The sequence below is a fragment of the Oncorhynchus mykiss genome, chromosome 13 (assembly GCF_013265735.2).
Source record: "Oncorhynchus mykiss isolate Arlee chromosome 13, USDA_OmykA_1.1, whole genome shotgun sequence".
Taxonomy (NCBI): domain Eukaryota; kingdom Metazoa; phylum Chordata; class Actinopteri; order Salmoniformes; family Salmonidae; genus Oncorhynchus; species Oncorhynchus mykiss.
This window is the reverse complement of record NC_048577.1, coordinates 2,030,502-2,051,996: the sequence shown is the minus strand read 5'-3', so window position 1 is coordinate 2,051,996 and position 21,495 is coordinate 2,030,502. Positions and strand designations below refer to the sequence as shown.

At 38.5% G+C, this 21,495-nt stretch overlaps 1 protein-coding gene across 2 annotated transcripts in view; it reads left to right on the top strand.

The window, feature by feature from the left end:
- Positions 1–21,189, top strand: part of LOC110515515 (protein kinase C beta type) — a 66,110-nt gene extending 44,921 nt beyond the window's left edge. The window contains exon 13 of one of the 2 annotated variants that reach the window (XM_036942242.1): positions 20,886–21,189. In XM_036942242.1, the coding sequence (XP_036798137.1) occupies positions 20,886–21,038 (153 nt within the window). In that variant the 3' untranslated portion in view covers positions 21,039–21,189. Of the gene's footprint in view, positions 1–13,768; positions 17,456–20,885 lie in introns of those variants that run through there. The other variant, XM_036942243.1, reaches the window with a different exon arrangement.
- The last annotated feature ends 306 nt before the right edge of the window (positions 21,190–21,495 follow it).

Sequence of the window (21,495 nt, the reverse complement as noted above, 5' to 3'; positions counted from 1 at the left end):
ATTCATTATATTTATATTATGTTGTGGATGAGGACTTCATTATATTTATATTATGTTGTGAATTAGGACTGGATGACTCCATCTAATTCATGATATTTATATTATGTTGTGGATGAGGACTTCATTATATTTATATTATGTTGTAGATGAGGACTTCATTATATTTATATTATGTTATGGATGAGGACTTCATTATATTTATATTATGTTGTGGATGAGGACTGGATGACTCTCCATCTACTTCATTATGTTTATATTATGTTGTGGATGAGGACTGGATGACTCTCCATCTACTTCATTATATTTATATTATGTTGTGGATGAGGACTTCATTATATTTATATTATGTTGTGGATGAGGACTGGATGACTCTCCATCTACTTCATTATATTTATATTATGTTGTGGATGAGGACTTCACTATATTTATATTCTGTTGTGGATGAGGACTGGATGACTCTCCATCTACTTCATTATATTATGTTGTGGATGAGGACTTAATTATATTTATATTATGTTGTGAATTAGGACTGGATGACTCCATCTAATTCATTATATTTATATTATGTTGTGGATGAGGACTTCATTATATTTATATTATGTTGTGGATGAGGACTTCATTATATTTATATTATGTTATGGATGAGGACTTCATTATATTTATATTATGTTGTGGATGAGGACTGGATGACTCTCCATCTACTTCATTATGTTTATATTATGTTGTGGATGAGGACTGGATGACTCTCCATCTACTTCATTATATTTATATTATGTTGTGGATGAGGACTGGATGACTCCATCTACTTCATTATATTTATATTATGTTGTGGATGAGGACTTCATTATATTTATATTATGTTGTGGATGAGGACTTCATTATATTTATATTATGTTGTGGATAAGGACTTCATTATATTTATATTATGTTGTGGATGAGGACTGGATGACTCCATCTACTTCATTATATTTATATTATGTTGTGGATGAGGACTTCATTATATTTATATTATGTTGTGGATGAGGACTGGATGACTCTCCGTCTACTTCATTATATTTATATTATGTTCTGAATGAGGACTGGATGACTCCATCTACTTCACTATATTTATATTATGTTGTGGATGAGGAATGGATGACTCTCCATCTACTTCATTATATTTATATTATGTTGTGGATGAGGACTGGATGACTCTCCATCTACTTCATTATATTTATATTATGTTGTGGATGAGGACTTCACTATATTTATATTCTGTTGTGGATGAGGACTGGATGACTCTCCATCTACTTCATTATATTATGTTGTGGATGAGGACTTCATTATATTTATATTATGTTGTGAATTAGGACTGGATGACTCCATCTAATTCATTATATTTATATTATGTTGTGGATGAGGACTTCATTATATTTATATTATGTTGTGGATGAGGACTTCATTATATTTATATTATGTTATGGATGAGGACTTCATTATATTTATATTATGTTGTGGATGAGGACTGGATGACTCTCCATCTACTTCATTATGTTTATATTATGTTGTGGATGAGGACTGGATGACTCTCCATCTACTTCATTATATTTATATTATGTTGTGGATGAGGACTTCATTATATTTATATTATGTTGTGGATGAGGACTGGATGACTCTCCATCTACTTCATTATGTTTATATTATGTTCTGAATGAGGACTGGATGACTCCATCTACTTCATTATATTTATATTATGTTGTGGATGAGGACTGGATGACTCCATCTACTTCATTATATTTATATTATGTTGTGGATGAGGACTTCATTATATTTATATTATGTTGTGGATGAGGACTTCATTATATTTATATTATGTTGTGGATAAGGACTTCATTATATTTATATTATGTTGTGGATGAGGACTGGATGACTCCATCTACTTCATTATATTTATATTATGTTGTGGATGAGGACTTCATTATATTTATATTATGTTGTGGATGAGGACTGGATGACTCTCCGTCTACTTCATTATATTTATATTATGTTCTGAATGAGGACTGGATGACTCCATCTACTTCATTATATTTATATTATGTTGTGGATGAGGAATGGATGACTCTCCATCTACTTCATTATATTTATATTATGTTGTGGATGAGGACTGGATGACTCTCCATCTACTTCATTATATTTATATTATGTTGTGGATGAGGACTTCACTATATTTATATTCTGTTGTGGATGAGGACTGGATGACTCTCCATCTACTTCATTATATTATGTTGTGGATGAGGACTTCATTATATTTATATTATGTTGTGAATTAGGACTGGATGACTCCATCTAATTCATTATATTTATATTATGTTGTGGATGAGGACTTCATTATATTTATATTATGTTGTGGATGAGGACTTCATTATATTTATATTATGTTGTGGATGAGGACTGGATGACTCTCCATCTACTTCATTATATTTATATTATGTTGTGAATGAGGACTGGATGACTCCATCTACTTCATTATATTATGTTGTGGATGAGGACTTCATTATATTTATATTATGTTGTGGATGAGGACTTCATTATATTTATATTATGTTGTGAATGAGGACTGGATGACTCCATCTACTTCATTATATTTATATTATGTTGTGGATGAGGACTTCATTATATTTATATTATGTTGTGGATGAGGACTGGATGACTCTCCATCTACTTCATTATGTTTATATTATGTTCTGAATGAGGACTGGATGACTCCATCTACTTCATTATATTTATATTATGTTGTGGATGAGGACTGGATGACTCTCCGTCTACTTCATTATATGTATATTATGTTGTGGATGAGGACTTCATTATATTTATATTATGTTGTGAATGAGGACCTGATTTCTCCATCTACTTCATTATATTTATATTATGTTGTGGATGAGGACTTCATTATATTTATATTATGTTGTGGATGAGGACTGGATGACTCTCCGTCTACTTCATTATATTATGTTGTGAATGAGGACTTCATTATATTTATATTATGTTGTGAATGAGGACTGGATGACTCCATCTACTTCATTATATGTATATTATGTTGTGGATGAGGACTTCATTATATTTATATTATGTTGTGGATGAGGACTGGATGACTCCATCTACTTCATTATATTTATATTATGTTCTGAATGAGGACTGGATGACTCCATCTACTTCATTATATTTATATTATGTTGTGGATGAGGACTTCATTATATTTATATTATGTTGTGAATGAGGACTGGATGACTCCATCTACTTCATTATATTTATATTATGTTGTGGATGAGGACTGGATGACTCCATCTACTTCATTATATTTATATTATGTTGTGGATGAGGACTTCATTATATTTATATTATGTTCTGAATGAGGACTGGATGACTCCATCTACTTCATTATATTTATATTATGTTGTGGATGAGGACTTCATTATATTTATATTATGTTGTGGATGAGGACTGGATGACCCTCCATCTACTTCATTATATTTATATTATGTTCTGAATGAGGACTGGATGACCCTCCATCTACTTCATTATATTTATATTATGTTGTGGATGAGGACTGGATGACCCTCCATCTACTTCATTATATTTATATTATGTTGTGGATGAGGACTTCATTATATTTATATTATGTTGTGGATGAGGACTGGATGACTCTCCATCTACTTCATTATATTTATATTATGTTGTGAATGAGGACTGGATGACTCCATCTACTTCATTATATTATGTTGTGGATGAGGACTTCATTATATTTATATTATGTTGTGGATGAGGACTTCATTATATTTATATTATGTTGTGAATGAGGACTGGATGACTCCATCTACTTCATTATATTTATATTATGTTGTGGATGAGGACTTCATTATATTTATATTATGTTGTGGATGAGGACTGGATGACCCATCTACTTCATTATATTTATATTATGTTCTGAATGAGGACTGGATGACCCTCCATCTACTTAATTATATTTATATTATGTTCTGAATGAGGACTGGATGACCCTCCATCTACTTCATTATATTTATATTATGTTGTGGATGAGGACTGGATGACCCTCCATCTACTTCATTATATTTATATTATGTTGTGGATGAGGACTTCATTATATTTATATTATGTTGTGGATGAGGACTTCATTATATTTATATTATGTTGTGAATGAGGACTGGATGACTCCATCTACTTCATTATATTTATATTATGTTGTGGATGAGGACTTCATTATATTTATATTATGTTGTGAATGAGGACTGGATGACTCCATCTAATTCATTATATTTATATTATGTTGTGGATGAGGACTTCATTATATTTATATTATGTTGTGAATTAGGACTGGATGACTCCATCTAATTCATTATATTTATATTATGTTGTGGATGAGGACTTCATTATATTTATATTATGTTGTGGATGAGGACTTCATTATATTTATATTATGTTATGGATGAGGACTTCATTATATTTATATTATGTTGTGGATGAGGACTGGATGACTCTCCATCTACTTCATTATGTTTATATTATGTTGTGGATGAGGACTGGATGACTCTCCATCTACTTCATTATATTTATATTATGTTGTGGATGAGGACTTCATTATATTTATATTATGTTGTGGATGAGGACTGGATGACTCTCCATCTACTTCATTATGTTTATATTATGTTCTGAATGAGGACTGGATGACTCCATCTACTTCATTATATTTATATTATGTTGTGGATGAGGACTGGATGACTCCATCTACTTCATTATATTTATATTATGTTGTGGATGAGGACTTCATTATATTTATATTATGTTGTGGATGAGGACTTCATTATATTTATATTATGTTGTGGATAAGGACTTCATTATATTTATATTATGTTGTGGATGAGGACTGGATGACTCCATCTACTTCATTATATTTATATTATGTTGTGGATGAGGACTTCATTATATTTATATTATGTTGTGGATGAGGACTGGATGACTCTCCGTCTACTTCATTATATTTATATTATGTTCTGAATGAGGACTGGATGACTCCATCTACTTCATTATATTTATATTATGTTGTGGATGAGGAATGGATGACTCTCCATCTACTTCATTATATTTATATTATGTTGTGGATGAGGACTGGATGACTCTCCATCTACTTCATTATATTTATATTATGTTGTGGATGAGGACTTCACTATATTTATATTCTGTTGTGGATGAGGACTGGATGACTCTCCATCTACTTCATTATATTATGTTGTGGATGAGGACTTCATTATATTTATATTATGTTGTGAATTAGGACTGGATGACTCCATCTAATTCATTATATTTATATTATGTTGTGGATGAGGACTTCATTATATTTATATTATGTTATGGATGAGGACTTCATTATATTTATATTATGTTGTGGATGAGGACTGGATGACTCTCCATCTACTTCATTATGTTTATATTATGTTGTGGATGAGGACTGGATGACTCTCCATCTACTTCATTATATTTATATTATGTTGTGGATGAGGACTTCATTATATTTATATTATGTTGTGGATGAGGACTGGATGACTCTCCATCTACTTCATTATGTTTATATTATGTTCTGAATGAGGACTGGATGACTCCATCTACTTCATTATATTTATATTATGTTGTGGATGAGGACTGGATGACTCCATCTACTTCATTATATTTATATTATGTTGTGGATGAGGACTTCATTATATTTATATTATGTTGTGGATGAGGACTTCATTATATTTATATTATGTTGTGGATAAGGACTTCATTATATTTATATTATGTTGTGGATGAGGACTGGATGACTCCATCTACTTCATTATATTTATATTATGTTGTGGATGAGGACTTCATTATATTTATATTATGTTGTGGATGAGGACTGGATGACTCTCCGTCTACTTCATTATATTTATATTATGTTCTGAATGAGGACTGGATGACTCCATCTACTTCATTATATTTATATTATGTTGTGGATGAGGAATGGATGACTCTCCATCTACTTCATTATATTTATATTATGTTGTGGATGAGGACTGGATGACTCTCCATCTACTTCATTATATTTATATTATGTTGTGGATGAGGACTTCACTATATTTATATTCTGTTGTGGATGAGGACTGGATGACTCTCCATCTACTTCATTATATTATGTTGTGGATGAGGACTTCATTATATTTATATTATGTTGTGAATTAGGACTGGATGACTCCATCTAATTCATTATATTTATATTATGTTGTGGATGAGGACTTCATTATATTTATATTATGTTGTGGATGAGGACTTCATTATATTTATATTATGTTATGGATGAGGACTTCATTATATTTATATTATGTTGTGGATGAGGACTGGATGACTCTCCATCTACTTCATTATGTTTATATTATGTTGTGGATGAGGACTGGATGACTCTCCATCTACTTCATTATATTTATATTATGTTGTGGATGAGGACTTCATTATATTTATATTATGTTGTGGATGAGGACTGGATGACTCTCCATCTACTTCATTATGTTTATATTATGTTCTGAATGAGGACTGGATGACTCCATCTACTTCATTATATTTATATTATGTTGTGGATGAGGACTGGATGACTCTCCGTCTACTTCATTATATGTATATTATGTTGTGGATGAGGACTTCATTATATTTATATTATGTTGTGAATGAGGACCTGATTTCTCCATCTACTTCATTATATTTATATTATGTTGTGGATGAGGACTTCATTATATTTATATTATGTTGTGGATGAGGACTGGATGACTCTCCGTCTACTTCATTATATTATGTTGTGAATGAGGACTTCATTACATTTATATTATGTTGTGAATGAGGACTGGATGACTCCATCTACTTCATTATATGTATATTATGTTGTGGATGAGGACTTCATTATATTTATATTATGTTGTGGATGAGGACTGGATGACTCCATCTACTTCATTATATTTATATTATGTTCTGAATGAGGACTGGATGACTCCATCTACTTCATTATATTTATATTATGTTGTGGATGAGGACTTCATTATATTTATATTATGTTGTGAATGAGGACTGGATGACTCCATCTACTTCATTATATTTATATTATGTTGTGGATGAGGACTGGATGACTCCATCTACTTCATTATATTTATATTATGTTGTGGATGAGGACTTCATTATATTTATATTATGTTCTGAATGAGGACTGGATGACTCCATCTACTTCATTATATTTATATTATGTTGTGGATGAGGACTTCATTATATTTATATTATGTTGTGGATGAGGACTGGATGACCCTCCATCTACTTCATTATATTTATATTATGTTCTGAATGAGGACTGGATGACCCTCCATCTACTTCATTATATTTATATTATGTTGTGGATGAGGACTGGATGACCCTCCATCTACTTCATTATATTTATATTATGTTGTGGATGAGGACTTCATTATATTTATATTATGTTGTGGATGAGGACTGGATGACTCTCCATCTACTTCATTATATTTATATTATGTTGTGAATGAGGACTGGATGACTCCATCTACTTCATTATATTATGTTGTGGATGAGGACTTCATTATATTTATATTATGTTGTGGATGAGGACTTCATTATATTTATATTATGTTGTGAATGAGGACTGGATGACTCCATCTACTTCATTATATTTATATTATGTTGTGGATGAGGACTTCATTATATTTATATTATGTTGTGGATGAGGACTGGATGACCCATCTACTTCATTATATTTATATTATGTTCTGAATGAGGACTGGATGACCCTCCATCTACTTAATTATATTTATATTATGTTCTGAATGAGGACTGGATGACCCTCCATCTACTTCATTATATTTATATTATGTTGTGGATGAGGACTGGATGACCCTCCATCTACTTCATTATATTTAAATTATGTTGTGGATGAGGACTTCATTATATTTATATTATGTTGTGGATGAGGACTTCATTATATTTATATTATGTTGTGAATGAGGACTGGATGACTCCATCTACTTCATTATATTTATATTATGTTGTGGATGAGGACTTCATTATATTTATATTATGTTGTGAATGAGGACTGGATGACTCCATCTAATTCATTATATTTATATTATGTTGTGGATGAGGACTTCATTATATTTATATTATGTTGTGAATTAGGACTGGATGACTCCATCTAATTCATTATATTTATATTATGTTGTGGATGAGGACTTCATTATATTTATATTATGTTGTGGATGAGGACTTCATTATATTTATATTATGTTATGGATGAGGACTTCATTATATTTATATTATGTTGTGGATGAGGACTGGATGACTCTCCATCTACTTCATTATGTTTATATTATGTTGTGGATGAGGACTGGATGACTCTCCATCTACTTCATTATATTTATATTATGTTGTGGATGAGGACTTCATTATATTTATATTATGTTGTGGATGAGGACTGGATGACTCTCCATCTACTTCATTATGTTTATATTATGTTCTGAATGAGGACTGGATGACTCCATCTACTTCATTATATTTATATTATGTTGTGGATGAGGACTGGATGACTCCATCTACTTCATTATATTTATATTATGTTGTGGATGAGGACTTCATTATATTTATATTATGTTGTGGATGAGGACTTCATTATATTTATATTATGTTGTGGATAAGGACTTCATTATATTTGTATTATGTTGTGGATGAGGACTGGATGACTCCATCTACTTCATTATATTTATATTATGTTGTGGATGAGGACTTCATTATATTTATATTATGTTGTGGATGAGGACTGGATGACTCTCCGTCTACTTCATTATATTTATATTATGTTGTGGATGAGGACTTCACTATATTTATATTCTGTTGTGGATGAGGACTGGATGACTCTCCATCTACTTCATTATATTATGTTGTGGATGAGGACTTCATTATATTTATATTATGTTGTGAATTAGGACTGGATGACTCCATCTAATTCATTATATTTATATTATGTTGTGGATGAGGACTTCATTATATTTATATTATGTTGTGGATGAGGACTGGATGACTCTCCATCTACTTCATTATGTTTATATTATGTTGTGGATGAGGACTTCATTATATTTATATTATGTTGTGGATGAGGACTGGATGACTCTCCATCTACTTCATTATGTTTATATTATGTTCTGAATGAGGACTGGATGACTCCATCTACTTCATTATATTTATATTATGTTGTGGATGAGGACTGGATGACTCTCCGTCTACTTCATTATATGTATATTATGTTGTGGATGAGGACTTCATTATATTTATATTATGTTGTGAATGAGGACCTGATTTCTCCATCTACTTCATTATATTTATATTATGTTGTGGATGAGGACTTCATTATATTTATATTATGTTGTGGATGAGGACTGGATGACTCTCCGTCTACTTCATTATATTATGTTGTGAATGAGGACTTCATTATATTTATATTATGTTGTGAATGAGGACTGGATGACTCCGTCTACTTCATTATATTTATATTATGTTGTGGATGAGGACTTCATTATATTTATATTATGATGTGGATGAGGACTGGATGACTCCATCTACTTCATTATATTTATATTATGTTCTGAATGAGGACTGGATGACTCCATCTACTTCATTATATTTATATTATGTTGTGGATGAGGACTTCATTATATTTATATTATGTTGTGAATGAGGACTGGATGACTCCATCTACTTCATTATATTTATATTATGTTGTGGATGAGGACTGGATGACTCCATCTACTTCATTATATTTATATTATGTTGTGGATGAGGACTTCATTATATTTATATTATGTTCTGAATGAGGACTGGATGACTCCATCTACTTCATTATATTTATATTATGTTGTGGATGAGGACTTCATTATATTTATATTATGTTGTGGATGAGGACTGGATGACCCTCCATCTACTTCATTATATTTATATTATGTTCTGAATGAGGACTGGATGACCCTCCATCTACTTCATTATATTTATATTATGTTGTGGATGAGGACTGGATGACCCTCCATCTACTTCATTATATTTATATTATGTTGTGGATGAGGACTTCATTATATTTATATTATGTTGTGGATGAGGACTGGATGACTCTCCATCTACTTCATTATATTTATATTATGTTGTGGATAAGGACTTCATTATATTTATATTATGTTGTGAATGAGGACTGGATGACTCCATCTACTTCATTATATTATGTTGTGGATGAGGACTTCATTATATTTATATTATGTTGTGGATGAGGACTTCATTATATTTATATTATGTTGTGAATGAGGACTGGATGACTCCATCTACTTCATTATATTTATATTATGTTGTGGATGAGGACTTCATTATATTTATATTATGTTGTGGATGAGGACTGGATGACCCATCTACTTCATTATATTTATATTATGTTCTGAATGAGGACTGGATGACCCTCCATCTACTTAATTCTATTTATATTATGTTCTGAATGAGGACTGGATGACCCTCCATCTACTTCATTATATTTATATTATGTTGTGGATGAGGACTGGATGACCCTCCATCTACTTCATTATATTTATATTATGTTGTGGATGAGGACTTCATTATATTTATATTATGTTGTGGATGAGGACTTCATTATATTTATATTATGTTGTGAATGAGGACTGGATGACTCCATCTACTTCATTATATTTATATTATGTTGTGGATGAGGACTTCATTATATTTATATTATGTTGTGGATGAGGACTGGATGACTCTCCGTCTACTTCATTATATTTATATTATGTTGTGGATGAGGACTTCATTATATTTATATTATGTTGTGAATGAGGACTGGATGACTCCATCTACTTCATTATATTTATATTATGTTGTGGATGAGGACTTCATTATATTTATATTATGTTGTGGATGAGGACTTCATTATATTTATATTATGTTGTGGATGAGGACTGGATGACCCTCCATCTACTTCATTATATTTATATTATGTTGTGAATGAGGACTGGATGACTCCATCTACTTCATTATATTTATATTATGTTGTGGATGAGGACTTCATTATATTTATATTATGTTGTGGATGAGGACTGGATGACTCTCCATCTACTTCATTATATTTACAGTGCCTTGCGAAAGTATTCGGCCCCCTTGAACTTTGCGACCTTTTGCCACATTTCAGGCTTCAAACATAAAGATATAAAACTGTATTTTTTTGTGAAGAATCAACAACAAGTGGGACACAATCATGAAGTGGAACGACATTTATTGGATATTTCAAACTTTTTTAACAAATCAAAAACTGAAAAATTGGGCGTGCAAAATTATTCAGCCCCCTTAAGTTAATACTTTGTAGCGCCACCTTTTGCTGCGATTACAGCTGTAAGTTGCTTGGGGTATGTCTCTATCAGTTTTGCACATCGAGTGACTGAAATGTTTTCCCATTCCTCCTTGCAAAACAGCTCGAGCTCAGTGAGGTTGGATGGAGAGCATTTGTGATCAGCAGTTTTCAGTTCCTTTCACAGATTCTTGATTGGATTCAGGTCTGGACTTTGACTTGGCCATTCTAACACCTGGATATGTTTATTTTTGAACCATTCCATTGTAGATTTTGCTTTATGTTTTGGATCATTGTCTTGTTGGAAGACAAATCTCCGTCCCAGTCTCAGGTCTTTTGCAGACTCCATCAGGTTTTCTTCCAGAATGGTCCTGTATTTGGCTCCATCCATCTTCCCATCAATTTTAACCATCTTCCCTGTCCCTGCTGAAGAAAAGCAGGCCCAAACCATGATGCTGCCACCACCATGTTTGACAGTGGGGATGGTGTGTTCAGCTGTGTTGCTTTTACGCCAAACATAACGTTTTGCATTGTTGCCAAAAAGTTCAATTTTGGTTTCATCTGACCAGAGCACCTTCTTCCACATGTTTGGTGTGTCTCCCAGGTGGCTTGTGGCAAACTTTAAACGACACTTTTTATGGATATCTTTAAGAAATGGCTTTCTTCTTGCCACTCTTCCATAAAGGCCAGATTTGTGCAATATACGACTGATTGTTGTCCTATGGACATAGTCTCCCACCTCAGCTGTAGATCTCTGCAGTTCATCCAGAGTGATCATGGGCCTCTTGGCTGCATCTCTGATCAGTCTTTTCCTTGTATGAGCTGAAAGTTTAGAGGGACGGCCAGGTCTTGGTAGATTTGCAGTGGTCTGATACTCCTTCCATTTCAATATTATCGCTTGCACAGTGCTCCTTGGGATGTTTAAAGCTTGGGAAATCTTTTTGTATCCAAATCCGGCTTTAAACTTCTTCACAACAGTATCTCGGACCTGCCTGGTGTGTTCCTTGTTCTTCATGATGCTCTCGGCGCTTTTAACGGACCTCTGAGACTATCACAGTGCAGGTGCATTTATACGGAGACTTGATTACACACAGGTGGATTGTATTTATCATCATTAGTCATTTAGGTCAACATTGGATCATTCAGAGATCCTCACTGAACTTCTGGAGAGAGTTTGCTGCACTGAAAGTAAAGGGGCTGAATAATTTTGCACGCCCAATTTTTCAGTTTTTGATTTGTTAAAAAAGTTTGAAATATCCAATAAATGTCGTTCCACTTCATGATTGTGTCCCACTTGTTGTTGATTCTTCACAAAAAAATACAGTTTTATATCTTTATGTTTGAAGCCTGAAATGTGGCAAAAGGTCGCAAAGTTCAAGGGGGCCGAATACTTTCGCAAGGCACTGTATATTATGTTGTGGATGAGGACTGGATGACTCTCCATCTACTTCATTATATTTATATTATGTTGTGGATGAGGACTTCATTATATTTATATTATGTTGTGAATGAGGACTGGATGACTCTCAGTCTACTTCATTATATTTATATTATGTTGTGGATGAGGACTGGATGACTCTCCATCTACTTCATTATATTATGTTGTGGATGAGGACTTCATTATATTTATATTATGTTGTGGATGAGGACTGGATGACTCTCCGTCTACTTCATTATATTTATATTATGTTGTGGATGTGGATGAGGACTTCATTATATTTATATTATGTTGTGGATGAGGACTGTATGACTCCATCTACTTCATTATATTATGTTGTGGATGAGGACTTCATTATATTTATATTATGTTGTGGATGAGGACTTCATTATATTTATATTTTGTTGTGGATGAGGACTGGATGACTCTCCATCTACTTCATTATATTATGTTGTGGATGAGGACTGGATGACTCTCCATCTACTTCATTATATTATGTTGTGGATGAGGACTGGATGACTCTCCATCTACTTCATTATATTTATATTATGTTGTGGATGAGGACTTCATTATATTTATATTATGTTGTGGATGAGGACTGGATGACTCCATCTACTTCATTATATTATGTTGTGGATGAGGACTGGATGACTCTCCATCTACTTCATTATGTTATGTTGTGGATGAGGACTGGATGACTCTCCATCTACTTCATTATATTATGTTGTGGATGAGGACTGGATGACTCTCCATCTACTTCATTATATTATGTTGTGGATGAGGACTGGATGACTCCATCTACTTCATTATGTGTATCTTCTGTTTCTTCTCTGTGTGTTTTAATTCATCTCATCCATCCTTCTTCTCTCCCCCCCCCCCTACAGTGCGGTCGCGACGCAGAGAACTTTGATCGTTTCTTTACACGCCACCCCCCCATCCTGACCCCCCCCGACCAGGAGGTCATCATGAACCTGGACCAGGAAGAGTTCCAGGGATTCTCATTCGTTAACCCAGAGTACCCCGACATGGACTGACCTATCACAGCTCTGCATTAGCTCTGTGATCCTGCCCCTCTTCCAGATCTCATATCATTCCATCACCAGGATATAGTTTAGGACCAAAAGGGTGTATCCCAGTTGTCTCTCCTCCCTCTTGAGCGTGCACTTGTTCACTACTCCTGAGTGGCGCGGCCGTCTGGTGGCATCTCAGTGCACGAAGCGTCACTACAGTGCCTGGTTCGAATCCCAGGCTGTGTCACATCCGGCCGTGATTGGGAGTCCTAAGAGGGCGGCGCACGATTGGCCCAGCGTCGTCCGGGTTTTGGCCTGTGGGGGGGGGGGGGGGGGGTAAGGTCGTCATTGTAAATAATAATGTGTTCTTAACTGACTTGCCTAGTTAAATAAAGATTAAATACATTTTTTTTTTATATATAAACACAAATATAAAAACATGATTGGCGTTAACCTGGAGTAGAGTCTCCATTTACCACTCATTTCCTTTCAAGTGAGGAAGTGTGTACTTTGGGAGGAAGGGGAGAGAATTGGGACATAGCCGAGGCCCTACCCATATCTACTGTTCTAACCTAAACACAGATCTAGGATCAGATTCCCCATGCCGCTAGTCTTAACTACCCATATCTACTGTTCTAACCTAAACACAGATCTAGGATCAGATTCCCCATGCCGCTAGTCTTAACTACCCATATCTACTGTTCTAACCTAAACACAGATCTAGGATCAGATTCCCCATGCCGCTAGTCTTAACTACCCATATCTACTGTTCTAACCTAAACACAGATCTAGGATCAGATTCCCCATGCCGCTAGTCTTAACTACCCATATCTACTGTTCTAACCTAAACACAGATCTAGGATCAGATTCCCCATGCCCCTAGTCTTAACTACCCATATCTACTGTTCTAACCTAAACACAGATCTAGGATCAGATTCCCCATGCCGCTAGTCTTAACTACCCATATCTACTGTTCTAACCTAAACACAGATCTAGGATCAGATTCCCCATGCCCCTAGTCTTAACTACCCATATCTACTGTTCTAACCTAAACACAGATCTAGGATCAGATTCCCCATGCCCCTAGTCTTAACCTGAACCATTACGGAGATCTGACCTCTGATCAGCGGTTAAAGACAACTTCTACTGAAAACAGAACAGAAGGGGAAAAAAATGCTGAATCGATCGATTTTTCAACTAATCGATAATCAAATTGATGAGTTACATTCCCACCATCAACCCATCAAATGACCTCCCAACTGTTACTGGGATCAATATTTGACCGACTGATCGAACTGATCGACTTTCTTACTGTTTAATGATCAATCAGGGTATTGTTGTTTTGTTTGTATTGATTTAGGGATCTCCCGTTAGGGATTTAGAACTGTTGTGAAATGTTAGCATCGTGCTATTACAACGAGGGAGGCTGAAAACACGTATCCTCCTTGGGTACCGTCACCACCACCACCTCACACACCACGTTACGTTACTGTAAAACTGTGCCAAAGCAGGGTCAGAGTTCAGGGTCCAGTGTCCTCCGTTACGGGGGAGACACACGGCAGCCATTTTGTGCCACAGAGCCCCAAACAACCCCACACCTCGGGAATAGCATTCACTGCAACTGGAAACGCACGGACACACCAGGGCTCATCTCCAATAGTCTTGTCAACCCGGTCCAACCACACATCCTCTAGATATCGCTCTGAGACCAGGGCCCGTTCCCCATAGTGACCTGCTATTGACCAGGGAGGGCCCATTCCCTCTATAGTGACCTGCTATTGACCAGGGAGGGCCCGTTCCCCATAGTGACCTGCTATTGACCAGGGAGGGCCCATTCCCTCTATAGTGACCTGCTATTGACCAGGGAGGGCCCATTCCCTCTATAGTGACCTGCTATTGACCAGGGAGGGCCCATTCCCTCTATAGTGACCTGCTATTGACCAGGGCCCATTCCCCATAGTGACCTGCTATTGACCAGGGCCCATTCCCTCTATAGTGACCTGTTATTGACCAGGGCCCGTTCCCCATAGTGACCTGCTATTGACCAGGGAGGGCCCATTCCCTCTATAGTGACCTGCTATTGACCAGGGAGGGCCCATTCCCTCTATAGTGACCTGCTATTGACCAGGGATGGCCCATTCCCTCTATAGTGACCTGCTATAGGGCCCATTCCCTCTATAGTGACCTGCTAATAGGGCCCATTCCCTCTATAGTGACCTGCTATAGGGCCCATTCCCTCTATAGTGACCTGCTATAGGGCCCATTCCCTCTATAGTGACCTGCTATAGGGCCCATTCCCTCTATAGTGACCTGCTACAGGGCCCATTCCCTCTATAGTGACCTGCTAATAGGGCCCATTCCCTCTATAGTGACCTGCTACAGGGCCCATTCCCTCTATAGTGACCTGCTAATAGGGCCCATTCCCTCTATAGTGACCTGCTATAGGGCCCATTCCCTCTATAGTGACCTGCTATAGGGCCCATTCCCTCTATAGTGACCTGCTATAGGGCCCTGGCTCAGTAGAAAGTAGTGCACTTCATAGGGAATAGGGTGTGATTTCAGACGCTGTCTAGGAATTATCTGACCACTGCCAAACAGAGATGTTGTTGTTTATACTTAACCAGGGTGGTTAGTTAGTACTTGGTTAGTTAACCAGGGTGGTTAGTTAGTACTTGGTTAGTTAACCAGGGTGGTTAGTTCGTACTGGTTTAGTTAACCAGGGTGGTTAGTTAGTAATTGGTTAGTTAACCAGGGTGGTTAGTTAGTACTTGGTTAGTTAACCAGGGTGGTTAGTTCATACTTGGTTAGTTAACCAGGGTGGTTAGTTAGTACTTGGTTAGTTAACCAGGGTGGTTAGTTAGTACTTGGTTAGTTAACCAGGGTGGTTAGTTAGTACTAGGTTAGTTAACCAGGGTGGTTAGTTCATACTTGGTTAGTTAACCAGGGTGGTTAGTTAGTACTTGGTTAGTTAACCAGGGTGGTTAGTTAGTACTTGGTTAGTTAACCAGGGTGGTTAGTTAGTACTTGGTTAGTTAACCAGGGTGGTTAGTTAGTACTTGGTTAGTTAACTGGTTATTAGTACCGGGGGGTTGGGAAGTGTTCTGTAACTGTTTAAAGAGAGTTCTGATTATATTACCATGCAGTTAAATGTGTCAAACTGTAAAATAATGGAAATGTATTGTTTCTTTCTTGTGTCAAGAGTGACTGAGGATGATGAGGAGGAGGAGGATGACAATGAGGATAATGATGATGATGATGATGATGATAGCTGAATCTTGTTTTGTGTGTCCGCTGAGCTAAAGGCCTTATCTGAACTTGGGGAGTTAACTCTACTGAATGATGATGATGATGATGATGATGATGATGATGATGATGATGATAGCTGAATCTTGTTTTGTGTGTCCGCTGAGCTAAAGGCCTTATCTGAACTTGGGGAGTTAACTCAAGCGTCTGCTGTCTTACAGTAAACGTACAGAGGTTTGTAACGATGTAGGGAGAGGGGGTGTGTCTTGTACGTGTAAATCTGTCTTCTGATTGGAAAATATAATATAACTCAACTCACCTCAATCGTCTCAACCAGCACACTGCTCTCTGTGTCATTACACACACACACACACACACCTTAATTGAAGTGCATTGAGAAGCAGACTCAGTCTACTAGTCCACATAGAAACCCATTGAGAAGCAGACTGTCTACTAGTCCACATAGAAACCCCTTGAGAAGCAGACTGTCTACTAGTCCACATAGAAGCCCCTTGAGAAGCAGACTCAGTCTACTAGTCCACATAGAAACCCCTTGAGAAGCAGACTCAGTCTACTAGTCCACATAGAAACCCCTTGAGAAGCAGACTCAGTCTACTAGTCCACATAGAAACCCCTTGAGAAGCAGACTCAGTCTACTAGTCCACATAGAAACCCCTTGAGAAGCAGACTCAGTCTACTAGTCCACATAGAAACCCCTTGAGAAGCAGACTGTCTACTAGTCCACATAGAAACCCCTTGAGAAGCAGACTCAGTCTACTAGTCCACATAGAAACCCCTTGAGAAGCAGACTCAGTCTACTAGTCCACATAGAAACCCCTTGAGAAGCAGACTCAGTCTACTAGTCCACATAGAAACCCCTTGAGAAGCAGACTCGGTCTAATAGTCCCTGGCTGTCCATAGAGGTGTGATGACATCCCCATCAGCAGCTGGTGTGTAGACCCCAGCAGGTCCCAGGAGACCAGGGGCTAGGGTTTGGACCTATGCCCCGGCCGGTCCGTTGGATATGGGGCTGCTGGGTGGGCAGGGCCCCCTGGGGTTGCTGTGGGCAGGGCCCCCTGGGGCTGAGGGGTGGGCAGGCCCCCTGGGGCTGAGGGGTGGGCAGGGCCCCCTGGGGCTGCTGGGTGGGCCCCCTGGGGCTGAGAGGTGGGCAGGGCCCCCTGGGGCTGCTAGGTGGGCAGGGCCCCCTGGGGCTGAGGGGTGGGCAGGGCCCCCTGGGGCTGAGGGGCCTAGAGGAGAGATGGAGAGCAGAAGGTAGGAAATAAACGAGTGTTCTTGGAAACTGTCTCTCCTCTCTGTTCCTCTCTTCTTCCTGAGGCTTTCTGTATGTCCTTCTATAGCTCTCTCACTCTGCCAGTCTGTAACAGTCTGTGTCTCTGCCAGTCTGTAACGGTCTGTCTCTCTGCCAGTCTGTAACAGTCTGTATCTCTGCCAGTCTGTAACGGTCTGTGTCTCTGCCAGTCTGTAACGACCTGTCCCTCTGCCAGTCTGTCTCTCTGCCAGTCTGTAACGGTCTGTCTCTCTGCCAGTCTGTAACGGTCTGTCTCTCTGCCAGTCTGTAGCGGTCTGTCTCTCTGCCAGTCTGTAACGGTCTGTCTCTCTGCCAGTCTGTCTCTCTGCCAGTCTGTAATGGTATGTCTCTCTGCCAGTCTGTAATGGTCTGTCTCTCTGCCATTCTGTAACGGTCTGTCCCTCTGCCAGTCTGTAACGGTCTGTCCCTCTGCCAGTCTGTAACGGTCTGTCCCTCTGCCAGTCTGTAACGGTCTGTCTCTCTGCCAGTCTGTAATGGTCTGTCTCTCTGCCAGTCTGTAATGGTCTGTCTCTCTGCCAGTCTGTAATGGTCTGTCTCTCTGCCAGTCTGTAACAGTCTGTCTCTCTGCCAGTCTGTAACGGTCTGTCCCTCTGCCAGTCTGTCTTTAAGTCTATGCCATAGTCTATCAGTCTGTTGCTTGTCTGTACCGGGGTCTGTATATTTTCTCTCCTCTCAGGTTGTCTGTTGACTTTTTTATGTTCTGTAGACTTATGAGTCTCCTGGGTGATCCTGTCTGTTCAGTGGATGTCTGGTATCTCTCTGGTCTCCTGGGTGATCCTGTCTGTTCAGTGAGTGTCTGTGTCTCTCTGGTCTCCTGGGTGATCCTGTCTGTTCAGTGGGTGTCTGGTGTCTCTCCGGTCTCCTGGGTGATCCTGTCTGTTCAGTGGGTGTCTGGTGTCTCCTGGGTGATCCTGTCTGTTCAGTGGGTGTCTGTGTCTCTCTGGTCTCCTGGGTGATCATGTCTGTTCAGTGGGTGTCTGGTGTCTCCTGGGTAATCCTGTCTGTTCAGTGGGTGTCTGGTGTCTCCTGGGTGATCCTGTCTGTTCAGTGGGTGTCTGTGTCTCTCTGGTCTCCTGGGTGATCCTGTCTGTTCAGTGGGTGTCTGGTGTCTCCTGGGTGATCCTGTCTGTTCAGTGGGTGTCTGGTGTCTCCTGGGTGATCCTGTCTGTTCAGTGGGTGTCAGTGTCTTTGGTATGTGGTGGTCTGTGTCTTTTGGTCTGGGGTGGTCTGTGTCTTTTGGTCTGTGTCTTTGTTCTGGGGTGGTCTGTGTCTTTGTTCTGGGGTGGTCTGTGTCTTTTGTCTGGGGTGGTCTATGTCTGTCTGTTCTGGGATGGTCTGGGTCGGTCTGTGTCTTTGTTCTGGGGTGGTCTGTGTCTTTTGGTCTGGGGTGGTCTGTGCCTTTTGGTCTAAGGTGGTCTGTGTCTTTGTTCTGGGGTGGTCTGTGTCTTTGGTCTGGGGTGGTCTGTGTCTTTGGTCTGGGGTGGTCTGTGTCTTTGGTCTGGGGTGGTCTGTGCCTTTGGTCTGGGGTGGTCTGTGTCTTTGGTCTGGGGTGGTCTGTGTCTTTGGTCTGGGGTGGTCTGTGCCTTTGGTCTGTGGTGGTCTGTGTCTTTGGTCTGGGGTAGTCTGTGCCTTTGTTCTGGGGTGGTCTGTGTCTTTGGTTTGTCAGTTTGGCTCCTCTTGTGTCCAGACTCGCTGCTCTCTCTGTCCTCTGTCTCTGTTCACATTAACATTACTGTTATTGTGCTCTCAGCTGCTCTGGGGCTGCACCCCCCCGTCTTCACGTTGGTGCGGTCCGTCTGTTCTGTCTTAGGTGTGGGGCTGTACCACCTCAGTTCGTAGGGAGGGGTGTGTCGTGTTTGCACACCTCTCTTCCTTTAATTCATCCTCAGAACCTGTGTGCTGATTGGCTTTCCCTATCGCTCTCTCTCTTTCACTATCTCTCTCCTTACTTTATCTTCCTTCTTCCTCACTCACTCACTCACTCACTCACTCACTCACTCACTCTCTCTCCATCTCCCCTTCCTTTCCTCCCTCTCTCTCTGAGCAGGCTCGATTTCAGTCATGTTTCTAATTAATAAGCTTGTCTGTTCAGAGATCAATAACCAGATTAAAACAACATATCTTCTTCTCTCCTCCCTCCTCTCCCTCCTCCCTCTCCTACCCTCGCTCTCTCCTCCCTCCTCTCCCTCCTCCCTCTCCTACCCTCGCTCTCTCCTTCCTCCCCTCCCTCCCTCCTCTCTCTCCTTCCTCCTCTCTCTCCCTCCCTCCCTCCCTCCTCTCCCTCCTCCCTCTCCTACCCTCGCTCTCTCCTTCCTCCCCTCCCTCCCTTCTCTCCCTCCTCCCCTACCCTCGCTCTCTCCTTCCTCCCCTCCCTCCCTCCCTCCTCTCCCTCCTCTCTCTCCTTTCTCCCTCTAACAGAAGAACCGTCGGGACACGGGGAACTTTGATAAAGAGTTCACTAAGATGGCAGTGGAACTGACTCCTACAGACAAACTGTTCATAATGAACCTCGATCAGAACGAATTCCAGGGATTCTCCTACACCAACCCAGAGTACATCATACAGGTTTAACCCTGTAGACGATATAACACACCAACCCAGAGTACATCATACAGGTTTAACCCTGTAGATTATATAACATGATACACTCAACCCAGAGTACATCACACAGGTTTAACCCTATAGATTATACAGTACCAGTCAAAAGTTGGGCCACACCTGCTCATTCAAAGGTTTTAATTTGTACTATTTTCTACATTGTAGAATAATAGTGAAGACATCAAAACTATGAAATAACACATATGGAATCATGTAGTAACCAAAAAAGTGTTAAACAAATCAAAATATATTTTATATTTGAAATTTTTCAAAGTAGCCACCCTTTGCCTTGATGACAGCTTTGAACACTCTTGGCATTCTCTCAACCAGCGTCATGAGGTAGTCACCTGGAATGCATTTCAATTAACAGGTGTGTCTTGTTAAAAGTTAAATTAATCCTTAATCCATTTGAACCAATCTGTTGTGTTGT